This window comes from Lithobates pipiens, unplaced genomic scaffold (assembly GCF_037356315.1).
Source record: "Lithobates pipiens isolate NorthernLeopardFrog02 unplaced genomic scaffold, aLitPip1_a1.2 Scaffold_16, whole genome shotgun sequence".
NCBI classification, from domain to species: domain Eukaryota; kingdom Metazoa; phylum Chordata; class Amphibia; order Anura; family Ranidae; genus Lithobates; species Lithobates pipiens.
In genome coordinates this window covers 213,664,903-213,683,607 of record NW_027507748.1, presented here as the reverse complement: position 1 = coordinate 213,683,607, position 18,705 = coordinate 213,664,903, and the positions used below count along the sequence as shown (strand labels likewise).

General features: G+C 45.9%; 1 protein-coding gene across 1 annotated transcript in view; it reads right to left on the bottom strand.

The window, feature by feature from the left end:
• Nucleotides 1–18,705, bottom strand: part of LOC143982351 (membrane-bound glycerophospholipid O-acyltransferase 2-like) — an 83,723-nt gene that overhangs the window by 33,843 nt on the left and 31,175 nt on the right. The window contains exons 4-5 of the mRNA XM_077480989.1: nt 2,308–2,397; nt 2,157–2,212 (exon numbers count right to left, since the gene is read on the bottom strand). Of these exons, the coding sequence (XP_077337115.1) occupies nt 2,157–2,212; nt 2,308–2,397 (146 nt within the window). The remainder of the gene's footprint in view (nt 1–2,156; nt 2,213–2,307; nt 2,398–18,705) is intronic.

The following is an 18,705-nucleotide window of genomic DNA, read 5'->3' as shown; positions in this document are numbered from 1 at the left end:
TGCAGGAGGTTACATTACCATCCTTGCGGTGAGGTAATAGGCAATGACAAGTAGTCCAAATCTTATAAGCTGATGCTCTTACACAGAAGACAAACATCTTTCTTGCAAAATTTGGGCTATTCAACCTTCTGTGATATATCATCTGAAGGATGGATAGTCACATCACCCTCGACTAGGTGCAGTGAGCACAAGCTAGATGTTACAGTATCTCACAAAAGTGTAAATATTTTATTATAACTTTACATGTGACAACACTGAAGAAATTACACTTTGTTACAATGTAAAGTAGTGAGTGTACAGCTTGTATAACAGTGTAAATTTGCTGTCCCCTCAAAATAACTCAACACACAGCCATTAATGTATAAAAAGCTGGCAACAAAAGTGAGTAAAATGTCCAAATTGGGCCCAATTAGCCATTTTTACTCCCAGGTGTCAGGTGACTCGTTAGTGTTACAAGGTCTCAGGTGTGAATGGGGAGCAGGTGTGTTCAATTTGGTGTTATTGCTCTCACCCTGGTCACTGGAAGTTCAACATGGCACCTCATGGCAAAGAACTTTCTGAGGATCTGAAAAAAAGAATTGTTGCTCTAAATAAAGATGGCCTAGGCTACAAGAAGATTGCCAAGACCCTGAAACTGAGCTGCAGCACAGTGACCAAGACCATACAGTGATTTAACTGGTTAGATTCCACACAGAACAGGCAACGCCATGGTCGACCAAAGGAGTTGAGTGCACGTGCTCAGAGTCATATCCAGAGGTTGTTTTTGGGAAATAGCCCTATAAGTGCTGCTAACATTGCTGCAGAGGTTGAAGGGGTGGGGGGTCAGCCTGTCAGTGTTCAGACCATACGCTGCACACTGCATCAAATTGGTCTGCATGGATGTCATCCCAGGAGGAAGTCTCTTATAAAGATGATGCACAAGAAAGCCTGCAAACAGATTGCTGAAGTCAAGCAGACTAAGGACATGGATTACTGGATTGTCAAGCGTGTGTGGTGGCAACCAGGTGAGGAGTACAAAGACAAGTGTGTCTTACCTACAGTCAAGAATGGTGATTTGAGTGTCATGGTCTGGGGCTGCATGAGTGCTGCCGGCACTGGGGAGCTACAGTTCATTGAGAGAACCATGAATGTCAACATGTACTGTGACATACTGAACCAGAGCATGATACCCTCCCTTTGGAGACTGGGCCGCAGGTCAGTATTCCAACATGATAATGACTCCAAACACACCTCCAAAATGACCACTGCCTTGCTGAGGGTAAAGGTGATGGACTGGCCAAGCATGTCTCCAGACCTAAACCCTATTGAGCATCTGTGGGGCATCCTCCAATGGAAGATGAAGGAAAGCAAGGTCTCTAACATCCACCAGCTCCGTGATGTCATCATGGAGGAGTGGAAGAGGACTCCAGTGGTAACCTGTGAAGCTCTGGTGAACTCCATGCCCAAGAGGGTTAAGGCAGTGCTGGAAAATGATGGTGGCCACACAAAATATTGACACTTTGGGCCCAATTTGGACATTTTCACTTAAGGGGTGTACTCACTTTTGTTGCCAGCGGTTTAGACAATAATGGCTGTGTGTTGAGTTATTTTGAGGGGACAGCAAATTTACACTGTTATACAAGCTGTACACTCACTACTTTACATTGTAGCAAAGCGTCATTTCTTCAGTGTTGTCACATAAAAAGATATAATAAAATATTTACAAAAATGTGAGGGGTGTACTCACTTTTGTGAGATACTGTATGTAAGCATAGTTTATACTAACTTTTTTTAATCAGTTTTTTTTTTGTTTTTCTTTTCTTAGTGCAGTGTTTTGGCATGGGGAAGGAGGCCCTGGGTAAAAAAATAGACCCTACATTTTTAGTGCATGGTCAGCTTTAATTAAAAATAGACTGATATCCTCAATTGTAACTGGGCTGGGCACGTATATGTCCTCACTGCTGCTGATCAGCTTCCACCCCTTGTATCCTTTACATAATTTCTCACATACTGTTGTCCAGAAAGGAAAATCATTCACTACATATAGGAAGTCAATGCATAGACCAGCGAGTGTTAGCATGAACAGGAACACTGTTATTATTAGCATGGAAGCGAAGAGTTCCTGTTCTCAGTCAGGCTTCATTTTCCATAATTAGGAAGAATGCATGTTAGCTTACCATCATGATATTCAAAAGCCACCCTGCTTAATTTTTGGGTCAGTGTCATTAAAGTCCTGGAAGAAAGACACATGCATTGATTTAAATAAACAACACAGTGATGTGAATATAATGTGGAAGATATTGGGTCAATTTTTCCCAAAATACTTACACAGTGAAATCCAGTTCATCTACAAATGGGTTTGCATATCGTCGTATGTGGAAGAATGTGAGATAGGCCATGGTTAGGAACAAAGTATACCTGAAAACAAATATGGTTACATAGTTAGTTACATAGTTAGCAAGGTTGAATAAAGACACAGTTACATAGTTACGGTAAATAGTTAGCAAGGTTGAATAAAGACACCAGTCCATCCAGTTCAACCTGAGTGAGTGTGCGTGTCTACAATTATCCCTATCCCTGTACAATGCATCTCATTAAGATGCTCATCTATTATATTATTTATATAGCACCATCAATTTTCACATACATCGCACACTCACATCGGTCCCTACCCTCAAGGAGCCCACAATCCAACGTCCCCAACCTTGGATTGCGGGCCATTTTTGAACAGAAGCCAATTAACCTACCAGCATGTCTTTGGAGTGTGGGAGGATACTGGAGTACCCGGAGGAAACCCACGCAGGCACAGGGAGAACATGCAAAATCCAGGCAGGTAGTGTCATGGTTGGGATTTGAACCAGAGACCCTTCTTACTGCTAGGCGAGAGTGCTTCTATGATCTTTTTTTGTCTTAACCCCTTCACGTCTAAGGGTAAAACAAATGCCTAAGCACAATTTTGCAACTATGACGTGTTAGTAAAGCTGTACATATCTTCACAACTGCTTAGTGTATCCAGGTGGATTATATCTTGGTTTTTTTTCAGGACAAATTGGGCTTTCTTTTGGTGGTAAATGTAAATTGTAATGGATATCTCCTGATTTTTGTTATTATTATCAAGGGAAGACTGGTCCAAAATAGTAATTAAAATTTCTTGCTATTATCATAATTTTCCGCCAAAGAACAACCCAAAATAAATTCTCATGCTACTGACAATTGCAGCAATACCACATATGAGTATGTTAGTTGTTGTTTGTACTCGAAGTACAGCCCACAAACAATGGTGGTGCGCATTTTACATTTTTTAAAATCCTACCTAAAACACACCGACACTAACTGACACTGGGGTTTATTTACTAAAGGCAAATCCACTTTGCACTGCAAGTGCACTTGGGAGTGCAGCCGCTTTAGATCTGAGGGGAAGAGCTAAAATGTGGGAAAAATCTGCTGATTTTATCATCCAATCATGTGCAAGCAAAAATGCTGTTTTTTTTTTCCTGGAATGTCCCCCTCAGATCTACAGCGACTGCACTTCCAAGTGCACTTGTAGTGCAAAGTGGATTTGCCTTTAGTAAATAAACCCCACTGATACTAATTTAAACAGGTTTTTTTTTAATTCTACCCAAAATATGCTGACAGTGACCTTTGACTCTGAACTTAACCTTTGACCCGACCTTGATCTTATTATTGTTTTCTTTGTCACTTTTATTTTACATTTTTTATTTTTATACACTTTGGATAGTGTACATTTCCTCTCCTGCATGAAAAGGAAGATGCAATGGGGTTGATTTACTGAAGGCAAATAGACTATTGCAATTGCCCCAGAGGTAGTAAATGAGGTAAGGCTTCACTTTGCAAAGAATACCCAATCATGTGTAAGGAAAATTAAAAAAAACTGCATTTTTGCTTGCACATGATTGGATGATGGAAGTCAGCAGAGTTTCTGCTCATTTACTAAGCTCTGAAGCAACTGCACTTTGCAACGTGCACAGGCTTTTTTCCTTAAGTAAATCAACCCCAATGCATCTTTCGCTTCATTCAGAGAAGGAAATAAACATGGGGTGGGCTCACAGTGACTGATCACTTTTTTTTCTTATTCGATTGAAAAAGCCCATGGCGTGCAAAACACACCCAAAAAACATCCACCCGGTGCATAAAAAAAGTGCACACACATAAAGAGTGAAACACTAAAAAGTGCAGACGGGTGTCTGATGTCCTCCAAAAGAAGGACCATACCCTGATCCCCCGGGGCGTTAGGCTCCAGACAGGGACTGAGGTACCAGACTCAACAAGTGGTCTCCCAGGCAAAACCAGGAGACCTCCTTTCCCCGGGAGGACTGCCGAAACAGAACCTCCTAGGTACTAGGTACTATGGGGGCTTCCCCGAAGGTAGGCCCCCCCAATGGAGATTGGACCAAGCCAGAAGGCCTATGTCCGCTCTCCCAAAGACTTTCAGGATTGGTCCGAGGACTGACACCCTACTCATCACACGTGCAGTGACTGACAGTGACAAAGACACACAAAAATAAAAAGTGAGGAAAGGGATAGTGAAGAGAAGAGTGAAAGGTGGCCATTGTGTAATACAATGACCGGCCCTCCGGCCAGGAATCAAAAATTCCTCTGGTCCTAGCCAAAAGGCCGGGCCCTAGAGGCAGGTGTAAAAAAGCGTGTATCTGGTGACGTGACCTAGGTGCCGAATATCAGCGTGCAAAGCACAGTGAACATAAGGCACCCCTGGACTGCCACTCCAGGGGCACATCACCATGGGCTTTTCAACAGAAGCGTCCCTGGCCCCCCAGCCCAGACCACAACAGCCCCCACCCCTGATCAGGTAGGTATGGAGATCCAGGAGCTTAGTGAGACGCTGACTCACCGCGTCGCACCCTCACTCCCATCACTCCCACCTAATTACATTCGGGAAGTACAGGCCGTTCCCCCCCAAGGGGGAAGGGGGAACAAGCGTTCCCTCCCGAAAAACTGACCGGAGCTAAAGCTGCCACAATCCAGGCCAGAAGGCCAGGGTCCCCTCCCCTGGCTTCGACCAGTGGTTCTCCATCCCCATCAGAAGGCTTCCCTTTCGGCTACGAACCGCTCCAGGTCACCTTTACACCAGCAGGCTTTGCATAGCAACCGCCACCCCTGCTCCACCTCGCCGTAGAACAGGGACGGAAGCAAGCGCCACCTCCTGGTAGCCAATCAGAGGCTATCACAGCAATCAAGTGACCTGGAACCGACAGTCCTGGGTCCTGATTGTTAGTATGAGACCCGGGGCTCTCTGTGAGAGCCAGGTCTCTGTGCTGGGAGCACGTTGTGGGGCGTTCTCCCAGCACAAAGGGAGATACACGTATATGCAGCCCCATGGAAAAAAGCCTACTTCCGTGAGGCAGCTTGTATATGTGTGCAGTCAGCGGGAAGGGGTTAAAGTAGAACTATAGGCAAAACTTGTTCTTTCATTTTGGATAGAACAAGGGAGGGTTAAAACCCCTGTCAGTTTCATTTATACCAACTGTGTCCCTTTGGGGAGATTTACCTTCACTTCCTGTCCCATAGCCAAAACAGGAAGTTAGAGAAAATCCTTGCAAATTAAGGGAATCCATTGGGGCCCCCCCGAGGACACCAGAACTAGCATCCCCATTGGAAGATTTCCCCTCTATTACTGTTCTGGGAACAACCCAAAAAATTGGATTTTCTTTTACTTTCGCTTACAAAGATAATCATAAAAAGAACAAATAGAAAGAATGACTCTCCGGGGGGCAGAAGTAGCAGGTGTTCTAATCCTTCTCCACTCTGTCCAAAACAAACAAAAAAAGTTTTGCTTCTAGTTATACCTTAAGGCCATATTTTAAACATTTAGGGCCAGTTCACACCAGACGCAGTTACGCGCGCTTTTTTTCTGCACTAAAAATGCATGCACAGTATTTTCCAAGTATTCCAATGGCTCTAGTCCATACCATGCAGCCAGTTTCCAGGGCAGAAACTGACCGGAAACTGACTGCATGGTGTAAACTGCATAGAGTCATTGGAATACATGGAAAACACTGTGCATGCATTTTGTGCAGAAAAAAAGCGCACGCAACTGAACGAAACTGCGTCTGGTGTGAACTGGCACTTAGAATGAACCATGTTTAACCACTTCAGTCTCGGAAGGATTTGCTCCCTTCCTGACCAGGTCATTTTTTGCGATACGGCAGTGTGTCACTTTGATTGACAATTGCGCAGTCGTGCGATGTTGTACCCAAGCAAAATTGACGTCCTTTTTTCCCCACAAATAGAGCTTTCTTTTGGTGATATTTTATCACCACTGCGGTTTTTATTTTTTGCGCTATAAACAAAAAGAGAGTGACAATTCTGAAAAAACATAATATTTTGTACTTTTTGCTATAATAAATATCCCAAATAAAAAATAAAATAAAATTCTTCATCAGTTTAGGCCGATATGTATTCTTCTACATATTTTTGGTAAAAAAAAATATCACAATAAGCGTATATTGATTGGTTTGAGCAAAAATTATAGCGTCTACAAAATAGGGGATAGATTGTTGGCATTTTTATTATTATTTTTTTTTTTTACTAGTAATGTCAGTGATCTGCAACATTCCGACAGACACATCGGACACTTTTGACACTTTTTTGGGACCAGTGACATTTATACAGCGATCAGAGCTAAAAATAGCCACTGATTACTGTATAAATGTCACTGACAGGGAAGGGGTTAACACTAGGGAGCAATCAAGGGGTTTACTGTGTTCCCTAGGTGTGTTTCTAACTGTGGGGGGAAAGTGGCTGACTAGTGGAGGAGATAGATTCTTGTTCCTACTTAGGAACACATGATCTCTCTCTTCTCCCCTGACAGAACTGAGATTTGTGTGTTTACACACACAGATCCCGGTTCTCGCTCTGTCAGGAACGATCGTGGGTGCCGGCGGTCATCGCACCCGCGGTGCACGTGCATCGGCTTAAAGAGCGTCTTAAAGAGCCGATGTACAGCTACGATGGCTCGTGCAGGGGAGCCAACCTGCCACAGTATATCTGTGGCGGCTGGTCGGGAAGGGGTTAATGTGAATCATTAGGCCTCATGCACATGGGACGATTTTGGACAATTTTACAGCAGTTGTTTTTTTTTTTTTACAGTCATTAAACTTCCTATCATGTTATCCTATGTGTCCATACACACATAGGCTGTTATCAGCAGTTTCTGTTATCAGCTGTAAAAACGTTCTAACGTCAAAAAACGCTGATAAACGGCGATAAACCCTCAAAAAACTTCGCTCACCAGCCAACCTTTTTTAAAAAAACGCCAGAAAGCGCTAATGCGGAAAACCGCTAAAAAACACTATTGCAAAAACGTTAAAAAGCGTTGAAAAACTTACTGCAAAGTTACTGGCGTTTTTATAACTTTATTTTACTGTCCAGTGTGCCTTATGCATACAGAAACAAAACATTGATTTTATTTCATGCAACACTATAATTGATCGATCTGTGCTTAGTTTACAATATTGCTCTACTTGCTCTACAGCTCCTTTGTAGCCTGCAGTATACAAACGGTATCATAGTTACATGTAGTGACATGACAAGTATAACAATATATTACAGTATAACATAAAAGGAGGATTTAGAAATCAATGGGCCAATCGTTGGCAGGTAATAACTGCATTATTTATCCAGGTAGGTAGAAAAATATGATAAAGTCTCTATAGCCCAGTACAAGTACACACTAGCACAGTCACACAGGCATGTACACACACAGCCACGAACACACACAGACATGTGCACACAGCCCGCCCCCCCCCCCCCCCCGCTTGTACAACAGCCCTTATAAGGTGGTCCTCCTGGTCCCAGCTCTTGTTTCCACATGTGGCTGAGACACAGATAGGTGCTGCAGTCCAGCATACAGTACAGGCAGCACACACAAGGGGTGCACATGCAGGAAATGGCCAGAGATGGCAGCAAAGAAACCGATGTGACCTCAATGACACAGAGCAGCAGCTGCTGACTCACTAACATACAGAAGCATTCATGGAGCTCCTCTGCACCCGCACATGCCTTCTCACATCCTTGCCAGTCGGCCGGGCCTGTACAGATGCTCGGGCCCCTTACAAGTGTATGGGCTGTACCCCCCTGATGTAGGGTTGCCAATTTTTCTTCAAGTGAAACCCGATCACTTTAACGGCGCACAGCAATTTTTTTTATACATCTATATTGCTAATAAATACCATTTCTAATCATATGAAGTAAATAACCAGAGTCCCCCTTTACATTAGGGTCCACAGAGTTCCCCTTTTACATCTGAATTCGCAGAGTTCCCTTTCACTATAAGGCGAGACTCTGCAGTCTCTGATGTAAGGGAGAACTCTGGGGACTTTAACATAAGGGATGCTCTGGGAGCCATGATTTAAGGGGGAACACCGAGTACGGAGAGGATTCTGCTATAAGGGGGAACGCTGTGGCCTCTGGTGTAAAGGGGAACTCTGATGTAAGGGGTGCTCTGAAAACCCTGATTTACCTTAATGTACTCACTCAGAGGCAAGAGAGAGAAGGGGGGAGACTTTAGTCCCAGACAGGGATGGATGGTGAGCTCACACACCCCTTGGCAGTCAGCACCTCTGATCCAGATGTATCTGAGGCTGCTGGACTTCAAATTTTCGGCCCCCACTTTCCTTTTTCTGAGGCACAGCCCTGGGGATTGGAGTGTGGGCAGACACAGAGGTGTAGGGGCGGGAGGAAGAGGTGCAGATCGAGCCCTCTCTCCTCTCTCGTCTGTGCGTACTTGGGGGGGGGGGTTGTTAGTGCTGGCTTTGGGCAGCATGAAAGAGAGTGTAACAGAACACTCTCAGCTTAGACAACTGCAGCCAGAAACCCTGCTGGGAAGCCATAGTCCAGTCAAAATGATTCGTCTGGGTTTCGAGCAAACCTGGACACATGATTCCAAACCCGAACTGTCCGGGTGAATCCCGGACAGGTGGCAACCCTACCCTGATGGTGGCCCTGGCCTACACACTGCCCGAATGTCGGCCAGTTTCTATTGAACTGGCTGGTACTGCCTGATATTTGGCACCTGCGTTACAGGCTTTAGATTGTAAGCTCTAATGAGCAGGGCCCTCTTATTCCTCTTATTGTACTGTCTGCCCTTATGTTGTAAAGCACTGTGCAAACTACACACTACAGATTGCAGAAACTGTTGGCGCTATATAAATCCTATATAATATTAATAGCATAGCTATGGAAAGGATTTGCCCTTAGGATTCGTGTTTCGTTTCTTTAAGACCAGCCTGTAGATGGCAATACAATAATGTTTTGTCAGTGGTGAATACAAAGTACTATCCTTTGGAACAAAAATGTTGTTATTTCCAGGGAATGTTTGTGTTGCCACTCCATGCACCTGATGAAGTCGTGAGGATGAATTGTAAGGGATGATTTAAGCGATGCTGTTCAGAATTTGGAAGGGAAAATTATTTGTTGAAACTGGTACAGCTATGTGCATTAAATCAAAAAAGGCTGCACACTGATGATGTCACACCTTTGAAAATGTATTCCGCCAGACTGGCTTGCTGGTAGTCCTTCATTCGCTCCAATTGTGCTTAATAGTAGAGATCACATTGGAGTTTGAGTGGCACTTGTCTATGATATTTTCAACAGCTATGTGTATGTTATATGGAAATATGCCTGTTGATTTAATTTTTTTTAATAAAACTGAAAAATGGGATTATATCTAGGGTGTAGAGGGGTCAGAGTGCTGGGGTGATGATATCTAGGGTGTAGAGGGGTCAGAGTGCTTGGGGGATATCTGGGGGGTAGAGGGGTCATAGTGCCAGGGGGTTGATATCTAGGGTGTAGAGGGGTCAGAGTGCTTGGGGGATATCTGGGGTGTAGAGAGGTCAGAGTGCTGGGGGAATATCTAGGATGTAGAGGGGTCAGAGTGCTGGGGGGGATATCTGGGATGTAGAGGGGTCAGAGTGCTGGGGCATATCTGGGATTAGAAGGATCACAGTGCTGGGGGGATATCTAGATTGTAGAGGGGTCAGAGCGCTGGGGGGGATATCTGGGGTTTAGAGGAGTCACTGTGCTGGGGGGATATCTAGGGTGTAGATGGGTCAGAGTGCTGGGAGGATATCTATATCATCAGAGGCTTAGGCGTGTCCTGTTTTGGTTTAGGATGCTTGTTCGGTCATTTCCGGTGCATTTCCAGGTTCATCGAGGGGACGTGCGGCTTCTGAAGGGTTTCCTCTTCTCCCCTGTGTTTCAAGTACAGGCTCAGGTATCATTCAGGGGGACAGCCCGCTCACTCGCTCTGCTTCAGGCTTGTGTCCCCCATGTCTGTTTTGGGGGAGGGGGGGGCGCTCGTCTGGTCTGGTGGGGGGGTTGTTACCTTTTCACATAGAAGGAAGTCGGGGAGAGGGGGAGTGTGTGTGTGTATGTCATGCCAGGCTCGTACAGGTTGGGGGGGATGCAGCTTGTTTCTCATGGCTGGTCAAGTACAAGTATTCAATGTTGTACAGCAGTGTCACGCAAGGCAATGGGATTGCAGAATTTTGCTTACCACATGCACCTGTATTACCAGTTTCTTTGTGTATGCACTAATGTTATATGTACTGGCTTAGGGTAGCTGCTATTTGCCGCAATTACTCAAGTCAACAATTATTTAGTATTTAAAGTGGAGGGCCACCCTGAAAAACAAAAGTGCATTCAAATTTAGCAAAAAATCAGAAATATTATTTTTTTTTTTTTTACCAGAAATGCCTGTTGCTAGGCATACCATCCTAATCTGCCTCTTCCTACTCCGCGGTGATGTTCGGTCTTCTTTCCTCCGTGCGGCGTCTTCTGGGGAATGGGGCGCTGTGTGTTCTGGGAACTGTGTGTCCCAGAACACAGCGTGCCCCATTCACAAAGCGATGCGCGACTCGCGTATGCGCAGTAGGAAACGGGCAGTGAAGCCGCAAGGCTCTACTGCCTGTTTCCCTAATGCCGCGTACACACGTAGCCGACTATCCGGCAGACTTAGTCCGGCGGACTTCCCGCCGGACTGTCCTCCGGACTTTCCGAACGGGCTACTTGCTCACACACGGCACTTTTTCAGCAGACTAATACGGCGTACTAAGTCCGCCGGACTATCCGCCGTACTTTTGAAATGAACGGACTCGCCCACACACGCGGAGGAAAGTCCGCTCATTTTGAGCGCGTCTCCAGGTAGGCGGGGCCCGCGAAGGAGACATCGCTGGCCCCGCCACCTGGTATAGACTTAAAAGGGAACCCCAACGCCAAATAAAAATCGGCGTGGGGGTCCCCCCCAGGTCCACATCAGACCCTTGTCCGAGCACGCTACCCGGCCGGCCAGGAAAGGGGGGGACGAGCGATCGCCCCCACTCCTGAGCCGTACCAGGCCGCGTGCCCTCAACATGGGGCGGCCCCCCACCCCAAAGCACCTTGTCCCCATGTTGATGAGGACAAGGGCCTCTTCCCGACAACCCTAGCCGTTGGTTGTCGGGGTCTGCGGGCGGGGGGCTTATCGGAATCCGGGAGCCCCCTTTAATAAGGGGGCCCCCGGATACCGGCCCCCCACCCTATGTGAATGAGTAAGGCGGCGACTGCGGCAACGACAGCGGCGACAGAAGACCGGGAGAACTGAAGAGGGGGACAAGACCCCCGAAGTCAGAAGAAGAGGGCGGCGGCGAGGAAGAAAGCCGGGCTCCTCCGCTAGTAAAAGAGCTAGAAGAAGATAGCGGAGGAGTCCGGCGAGAAGACCCCCGAAGACGGAAGACCCCCGGAGCTGTGCAATAAACTATTTAACCCTTGTGTGTTGTGTTTTTTTTACTTTTTTTTTACAGGTGAATGGGTAAGGGTACATTGTACCCCATACTCATTCACATAGGGTGGGGGGCTGTATCCGGGGGCCCCCTTATTAAAGGGGGCTCCCAGATTCCGATAAGCCCCCCGCCCGCAGACCCCGACAACCAACGGCCAGGGTTGTCGGGAAGAGGCCCTTGTCCTCATCAACATGGGGACAAGGTGCTTTGGGGTGGGGGGCCGCGCGCCCCCCCCTTCCCCAAGGCACCCCCCATGTTGAGGGCCCGCGGCCTGGTACGGCTCAGGAGGGGGGCCGCTCGCTCGTCCCCCCCTTTCCTGGCCGGCCGGGTAGCGTGCTCGGATAAGGGTCTGATGTGGACCTGGGGGGGGCCCCAACGCCGATTTTTTCGGCGTTGGGGTTCCCCTTTCAGTCCATACCAGGTGGCGGGGCCAGCGATGCATCCTTCGCGGACCCCGCCTACCTGGAGACGTGCTCAAAATTAGCGGACTTTTCTCCGGGCGGGAAAAGTCCGTTCATTTCAAAAGTACGGCGGACTGGAATACGCATGGCCGGATTGTCCGCGGAAATGCAAGTCCGGCGGGAAGATTGGAGTGCAAAAATACTTTCTAAGTCCGCCGTACTTTAAAAAGTAAAAAAAGTCCGCTGGAGGCTACACACGGGGGAATTGTCCGGCGGACTTGAGTTTGCCGGACATTTCCACCTGATTGTTTGATCGTGTGTACGCGGCATTAGTTGAAATGGCATTGCCGGGACCCGAGAGCCAAGGAATGGGTCAGCCTCGGGCGGCCGACATCGCTCTCGCCCTGGACAGGTAAGTCTGCTTATTAAAAGTCAGCAGCTACAGTGTTTTTAAGCTGCTGACTTTTAAAAAAATTTTTTTTTAAAGCTGGCCCTCCTCTTTAAAGACTGTAATGCAAGTAAATGACAAAGATCGCATGTACTTCACAACGCAGTGATCAGTCATGCTATCCATTTCATCATTTCATGCCCGCAGGCTACGTAACCACCTCAATACAGTGCACTTACTGTCCAGACCAATTTTCAGCTTTCAGCACTCTCACAGTTTGAATGACAATTACTCAGTCATGCAACACTGTACCCATATGAAACTTGCGTCCTTTTTCCACACAAATAGAGCTTTCTTTTGGTGGTATGTAATCACTAGTGGTTTTTTTTTTGTGCTATAAATAAAAAAATGCCCTTTTCTTTGTTTCTGTCATAAAAATTTGCTAATTAGTAATTTTTCTTATTTTGGTCAAATTATTTTATTTTTACAAAATTGTCATATTATCAGGTTATTTTTTCACACACAGCATATGCATACAACAAATGACACCCCAAAATACATTCTGCTACTCTTCCTGAGTATGGTAATACCACATGTGTGAGACTTTTACACAGCCTGGCCACATACAGAGGCCCAAAATTGAAGTAGTACCTTCAGGCGTTCTACGAGCATAAATGACACATCTAATTTCTCAACCAACTATTACAATTTTGAAGGCCCTGGAGCACCAGGACAATGGAATTGCCCACAAAATGACCCCATTTTGGAAACCAAAAACACACCAACGTATAATCTATGAGGCATAATGAGTATTTTGAATGGTTCATTTTTTTCTAGAAATTTTTGGAAAATGTGGAAAAAAAAATTTAAACGCATTTTTTTTTTACACAGTTGTCCATTTGTAAGATATTCCTAACACATAGCATGTATATAGAAAAAATTACACCTCAAAATACATTCTGCTACTCTTCCCGAGTATGGTGATACCACATGTGTGAGACTTTTACACAACCTGGCCACATACAGAGGCCGAACATTAAAGTAGTACCTTCAAACGTTCTATGAGCATAAATTACACATCTCATTTCATTCCGACCTATCACATTTTTGAAGGTCCTGGAGCACCAGGACAGTGGAATTACCCACAAAATTACCCCATTTTGGAAAGCAAACACCCCAACGTATATTCTATGAGGCATGTCCTTTGACAGTCGGCGATCGGCAAGGAGTTAACAAAACTATTTGCCAACGGTTATAAACGAAACTGAAGAAAAAAAAATTGATATGGGAAGATATACCGTGTTTTCTTATAGGTAACAGTAAGTACCACATGTGCATTTACATTTTTCCCTCATGTGCCCTCTTTTTTCTTTCAGGTTTTCATGGGTACATGTCTCGGTGGTATGGCGGGTAGGGGCTTTTCAGGTTTTTTATGGTTTTGCTTGGTCATGTTATTTTCCCTGTTGCGTGTAATATTATGAAGATTGTGATGCCCCACAAAAAGAAAAAAGAAAAAAAAGAGTGACATGAGACTTGATGCTGTTATACTTCATGTTTATTGTCCTCTGGGGTTTTCTTTCATTGCCAGGTGGTAGCATCTTGTTTGCTTATCTTTTTGATTTCCACAGTTCTCATTGTCTACAGGACCTTCAGGAACCAGGGGGATCATATTTTTCTCGGTTTTAGGTTGTTAAAGGTAGGTATGTTATTAATCTCCAAACTTGCTTTTGTTCACAGTCATGGGTAGGCTTTTTCTGGTCAGGTATCACGGTGTGACACCATCCCTAGCTTACCTGTCACATTTTCATGGGTTACAGTGGGGGAGATCGGTTTTATTGTCTCATGCGATGACAGGGCCTCTCACCCATCATTCACAAATCATTTGTTTCAAGGTTTAATTTCTCTTAGGTCTTTTTCTTATCAGGGCGGGGTTTCGGTCTGCGTGACTTTTTCTCCACTCGCCACCCTTTGTGTCTACTATCAGCCAGTGCGCTTTTCACCACATCACGGGGGGGGGGGGGAAGGGTGTCAGGGGTACCTACCAGGTTGCACCTAGGCACCCCACGGTCAGCTGGGTAAGGGTCACACAGTACACGGTGTCCGGACCACCTCCACCAGGAGGTCTCTCACAGTGTCTATTACTACACAAGTCCGTTTTGTCTTAGTTATGTTGAGGTTCATTTCTTAAACCTGTGTTGTTCATACTCTAGCATTTTTTCCGAAGGATAGATTTGATATGTTCCTGTTCCGTTTGTTTCATAGTCTCATTTCTACATATCTGCTAGGTTTCACTGCATGGCTGTCACTAACTGACACATTTTTAGTCTGTCGTTTTACACGAATGTCACTGGCTAACCCACTTGCACCATATGGAAAAAAAAGAGAGGAGGGGGTTATAATTTCATGGGTTAATCACTCGCTCATCATTTCAATGTCACAAGCCACACGGTTTCAGTACGGACGTTTCATTTACTAATTCACTATCACCTTATGCCAATTAGGCCATGTCTCAGGCGGCATTGAGTATTTGGAGTCCATCCCTCCTTCTCCGGCTAGGGGTTCCGAACATGGCAGTACGCCCTCCCTGAGGTCCTGGACCATTCCCAGACTGATGGCTGAACTGCAGCGCAGGGGTATCTCTTACCCAGCGTCAGCACGCAAAGCAGAACTTTTTAGAATCTTGTTCCCTAGTGCACCAGGCTCTGTTCCTGAACAAATCCCCCTTCGCTCAGTCAGGTCATCCCTCACGCAAATCCACTGCACTCTAAGTTTATTGGCAACATCCTTTCAAGAGTTACAGGCCAGGGTTGAGGTATTAGAAAGCCCTCCCTGCCCGGCTCCGGAAGCACCTGTTGTCCCCAGCACATCACCAGTTTCCGTGTCACCCTTGATCGGTCCGTTAGCCGCACGTAAAACCACCAGTTCGCTGTCAGTTACTCCGGCTCATTTTATCCCGGCTAATATCAAAAAGGACATTTTGGATGGCAAAGATGTCAATTTAGCTTCCCTCTTGATAGCGGCTCATGACATTGCTGACAATAAGTCATATGCTTGTGGTGAGGTCTCGTTGGTAGTCAAGACCAGGAACCATAGGCTAATCTCAAACTCTCCATTCCAGACTTTGTTCTAGCTTTTAGCATTTTTAGGGATGTTATTTGCTCGGTTAGTCCTCAAAGGAGGGAGGAGCTTGATCTCTACTTTTATGCTGTAGTGGAGTTGGGGCAAAAATACGGGGGATCAGCTTTCTATGACTATCATTGTTCTTTCACTGCTAAGGCTGCAGCTATTTTTGCCCAGCACCAGGTGATGACTGACTGAAGCAATGTGGATACTGAGCTTTTTTGTCGCCATTTTGCCAGGTTTTAAGGTCTCCTGTGTGTGCCATGTGTCAGTCGTCCACACATACCACCTACTGGTGCCCTCTCATGGGACCCCCTGCTGTTCCAGGTACCTCCAGGGTGCCCTCAGTTTCTAGGTAAGTCACAGATTTGTAATAATTTTAATCATGGCTCGTGCCATTACAGCTAGTGCTTCCATCTACATGTCTGTGCCAGCTGCTATAGAGCACACCCCAAATCTGCCTGTTCACTGAAGCAGGTGAAACCCTCATGACTGAGCTGCATCAATATCCCTTTCTTACAGGCCTGTCTGGCTTCCCATCCTTCCCCCACGCTTTGTAAATTTTTGGTGAGGTTCACTCAGGGTTTTACTTCAGAGTACGTTTGAGTGTAAAAATCTGTTGTCATCAGTAGCAGACCTGAAGGCGGTTGACTTGCTGCTCCAATCTGAGCTGGACAAAGGCTTTGTCATTGTGCCCTTTTCCACACCGCCTTTTCATAATTGGAAGGTTAACCCCCTTTGCTTTGTTAAGGGGTAATTTTCGAACAAACTTTGTTTGATTTACGATTTGTCAGCCCCTCATTGTTCACATGTGCCCAGTCTGAATTCCTTAATCCTGTCAGAGGAGTTTTAGCTCAAATATGCATCTGTGGACCAGGCAATCCAACACATCATTTGCATAGGTAGGATTGGTTGGTTGTCCAAAATGGACATTTCAGTGGCATGGCATTAAGTGGAGGAGGGTGTATTATTTTGGCACCTAGCTCACTTTTGGGTCCATGATGTCTGAAGCAGTCAGTTGGATTCTCATGCATAGCAAACTCTGTCAGGAAGTTATCCACTATTTGGATGATTTCCTCCTGATTGAGAGTTTGAGCCATGCACACACTGATCTGTAGAAGCTCGTGGCTGTGTTTTCTGCACTTGACGTGCCATTGGCAAGTAAGAAAATGGAAGGCCCAGCTACCACTCTGACTTTTTTGGGGATTGTGTTAGATTCCCGGGCCATGCAGGCAAGTCTGCCAGCAGATAAGTTGGCAAGGATCAGGGATCGTATCCCTGGTTTTACAGTTTTGCAAGCCATTTCCAGGAAAGACTTGCAGTCACTGTTGGGCATGTTAAACTTTGCCATGAGGATCATTCCCACGGGGAAGGTCATTCATTTCCCGGTTGCTGTCTTTGTTACCCTCAGCCAATTACTCAGATTCCAGGGTCAAGTTAGACGCAGCAGCCTTGTCTGGCCTGCACATATGGGATGAGTTTCTCCAGCACTGGAATGGCATTTCCATGTTCATCCCTGCCATTTTGGTGTCTTCTTTCCAGGTCATCACTGATGCTACAGCCACTAGAGGCTATGCAGCTATTTTTGGCACACATTGGCTGGCAGGACCATGGCCGGAAAAGTGTCTGGCAATTCCTGGGTTCACACAGACGTCTGCCTTATTTGAGTTCTACCCCATAGTGGCTGCTGTGTGGCGTCACTTGTGGACGGATAACATTGTGGTGTTCTGCATGGACAATCAGGCAATTTCCGAGATCATTAACAAGGGTAGGTTGTGTTCTCTGCACATCATGTCTTTCATACGCAGGCTTGTTTGGATATCTCTTCAGTTTAGTTTTCACATTCACTGCAGGTTTATCAGTGGTGTACAGAATACAGCAGCAGATGCTCTATCTCGGTTTCATTTTCTGTCATTTCAGCAGGTTTCAGATGCTGACAGCTTTGCCACACTGTTCCCGCATTGCTCGCTCCTGAGGATGGATTAGAGGCACACTGAGCAGGTGCTTTAGGATTGATCAACAAGTCACTGTCTGCCAACACGAGGAAGGCTTACAGCACAGCCTGGAAAACATTTAAGGTTTTCCAAACGCTGTACCCTAGGCCGGATTGCTTCGATAACCAATACCTTTTGGCTTTTGTGGCCTACTGTCATTCCCGACTGAAGCTGTCTCACAATACTATCAAGGCATAGTTGGCAGGTATCCAGCATTTAATTTCCCTGCGACATCTCGGTAGGCCTTCAGTGTTTGGAGCTCATTCCATTAAAGCCATCCTTAAAGGTATTCAGAAATGCAACCCCCCTAGACCTACTAATAGGGTTTCAGCCACAGGGCGCGTTTTCCGGGGCATGTCAGATATGTTATCCAGGTCCCCTTTTGGGCAGCTGCAGTCTTGTGCTCAAGGCAGCTATATAGTTAGCCTGTTATGGGTTTCTTAGACTGGGTGAATTTACTCGTACTGGAGCTAAGTCCGGTACGCTTTCAATTAGTCAGTTAGTCAGGTACCCTTACCACTACCTGTTACACCTGGATGCGTGTAAAACGCAGCAGACAGGAGCTGGTGATGATATTAGGTACTTAAAGTTTGGTACTCGTCTGTGCCTAGTTTCGGTCTTGGATATACTCATGGCCCAGTTGGCAGATAAACCCAGGGATAGTCCACTTTTGCCATTTCACGGGGCCCCTCTCACCTCAGTGCTTTTCAAACATTGCCACACCCTCTTAGGGAATCTGGGGTTGGATTCCAAGTCTTACTTAGGTCATTCTTTCAGAATAGGGGCCGATTCTGCTGCCTCTTACCAGGGGCTTCCTGTCCACATCATCAAAAGGTTAGGCAGGTGGAGGTCATCATGCTACACCATGTATATTCCGGAGCCACTCGTTGAGATGTCTCAGGCATTTGTACATTTGGCGGATTAACTGTAATGTTTTGTTTCAATAAAACCTCTTTTGCATACTTATCCTGCTGTCTTTGTTTTTGCCCCCCTTATAAGTATACTGAGCTTGTGACCATGGTACA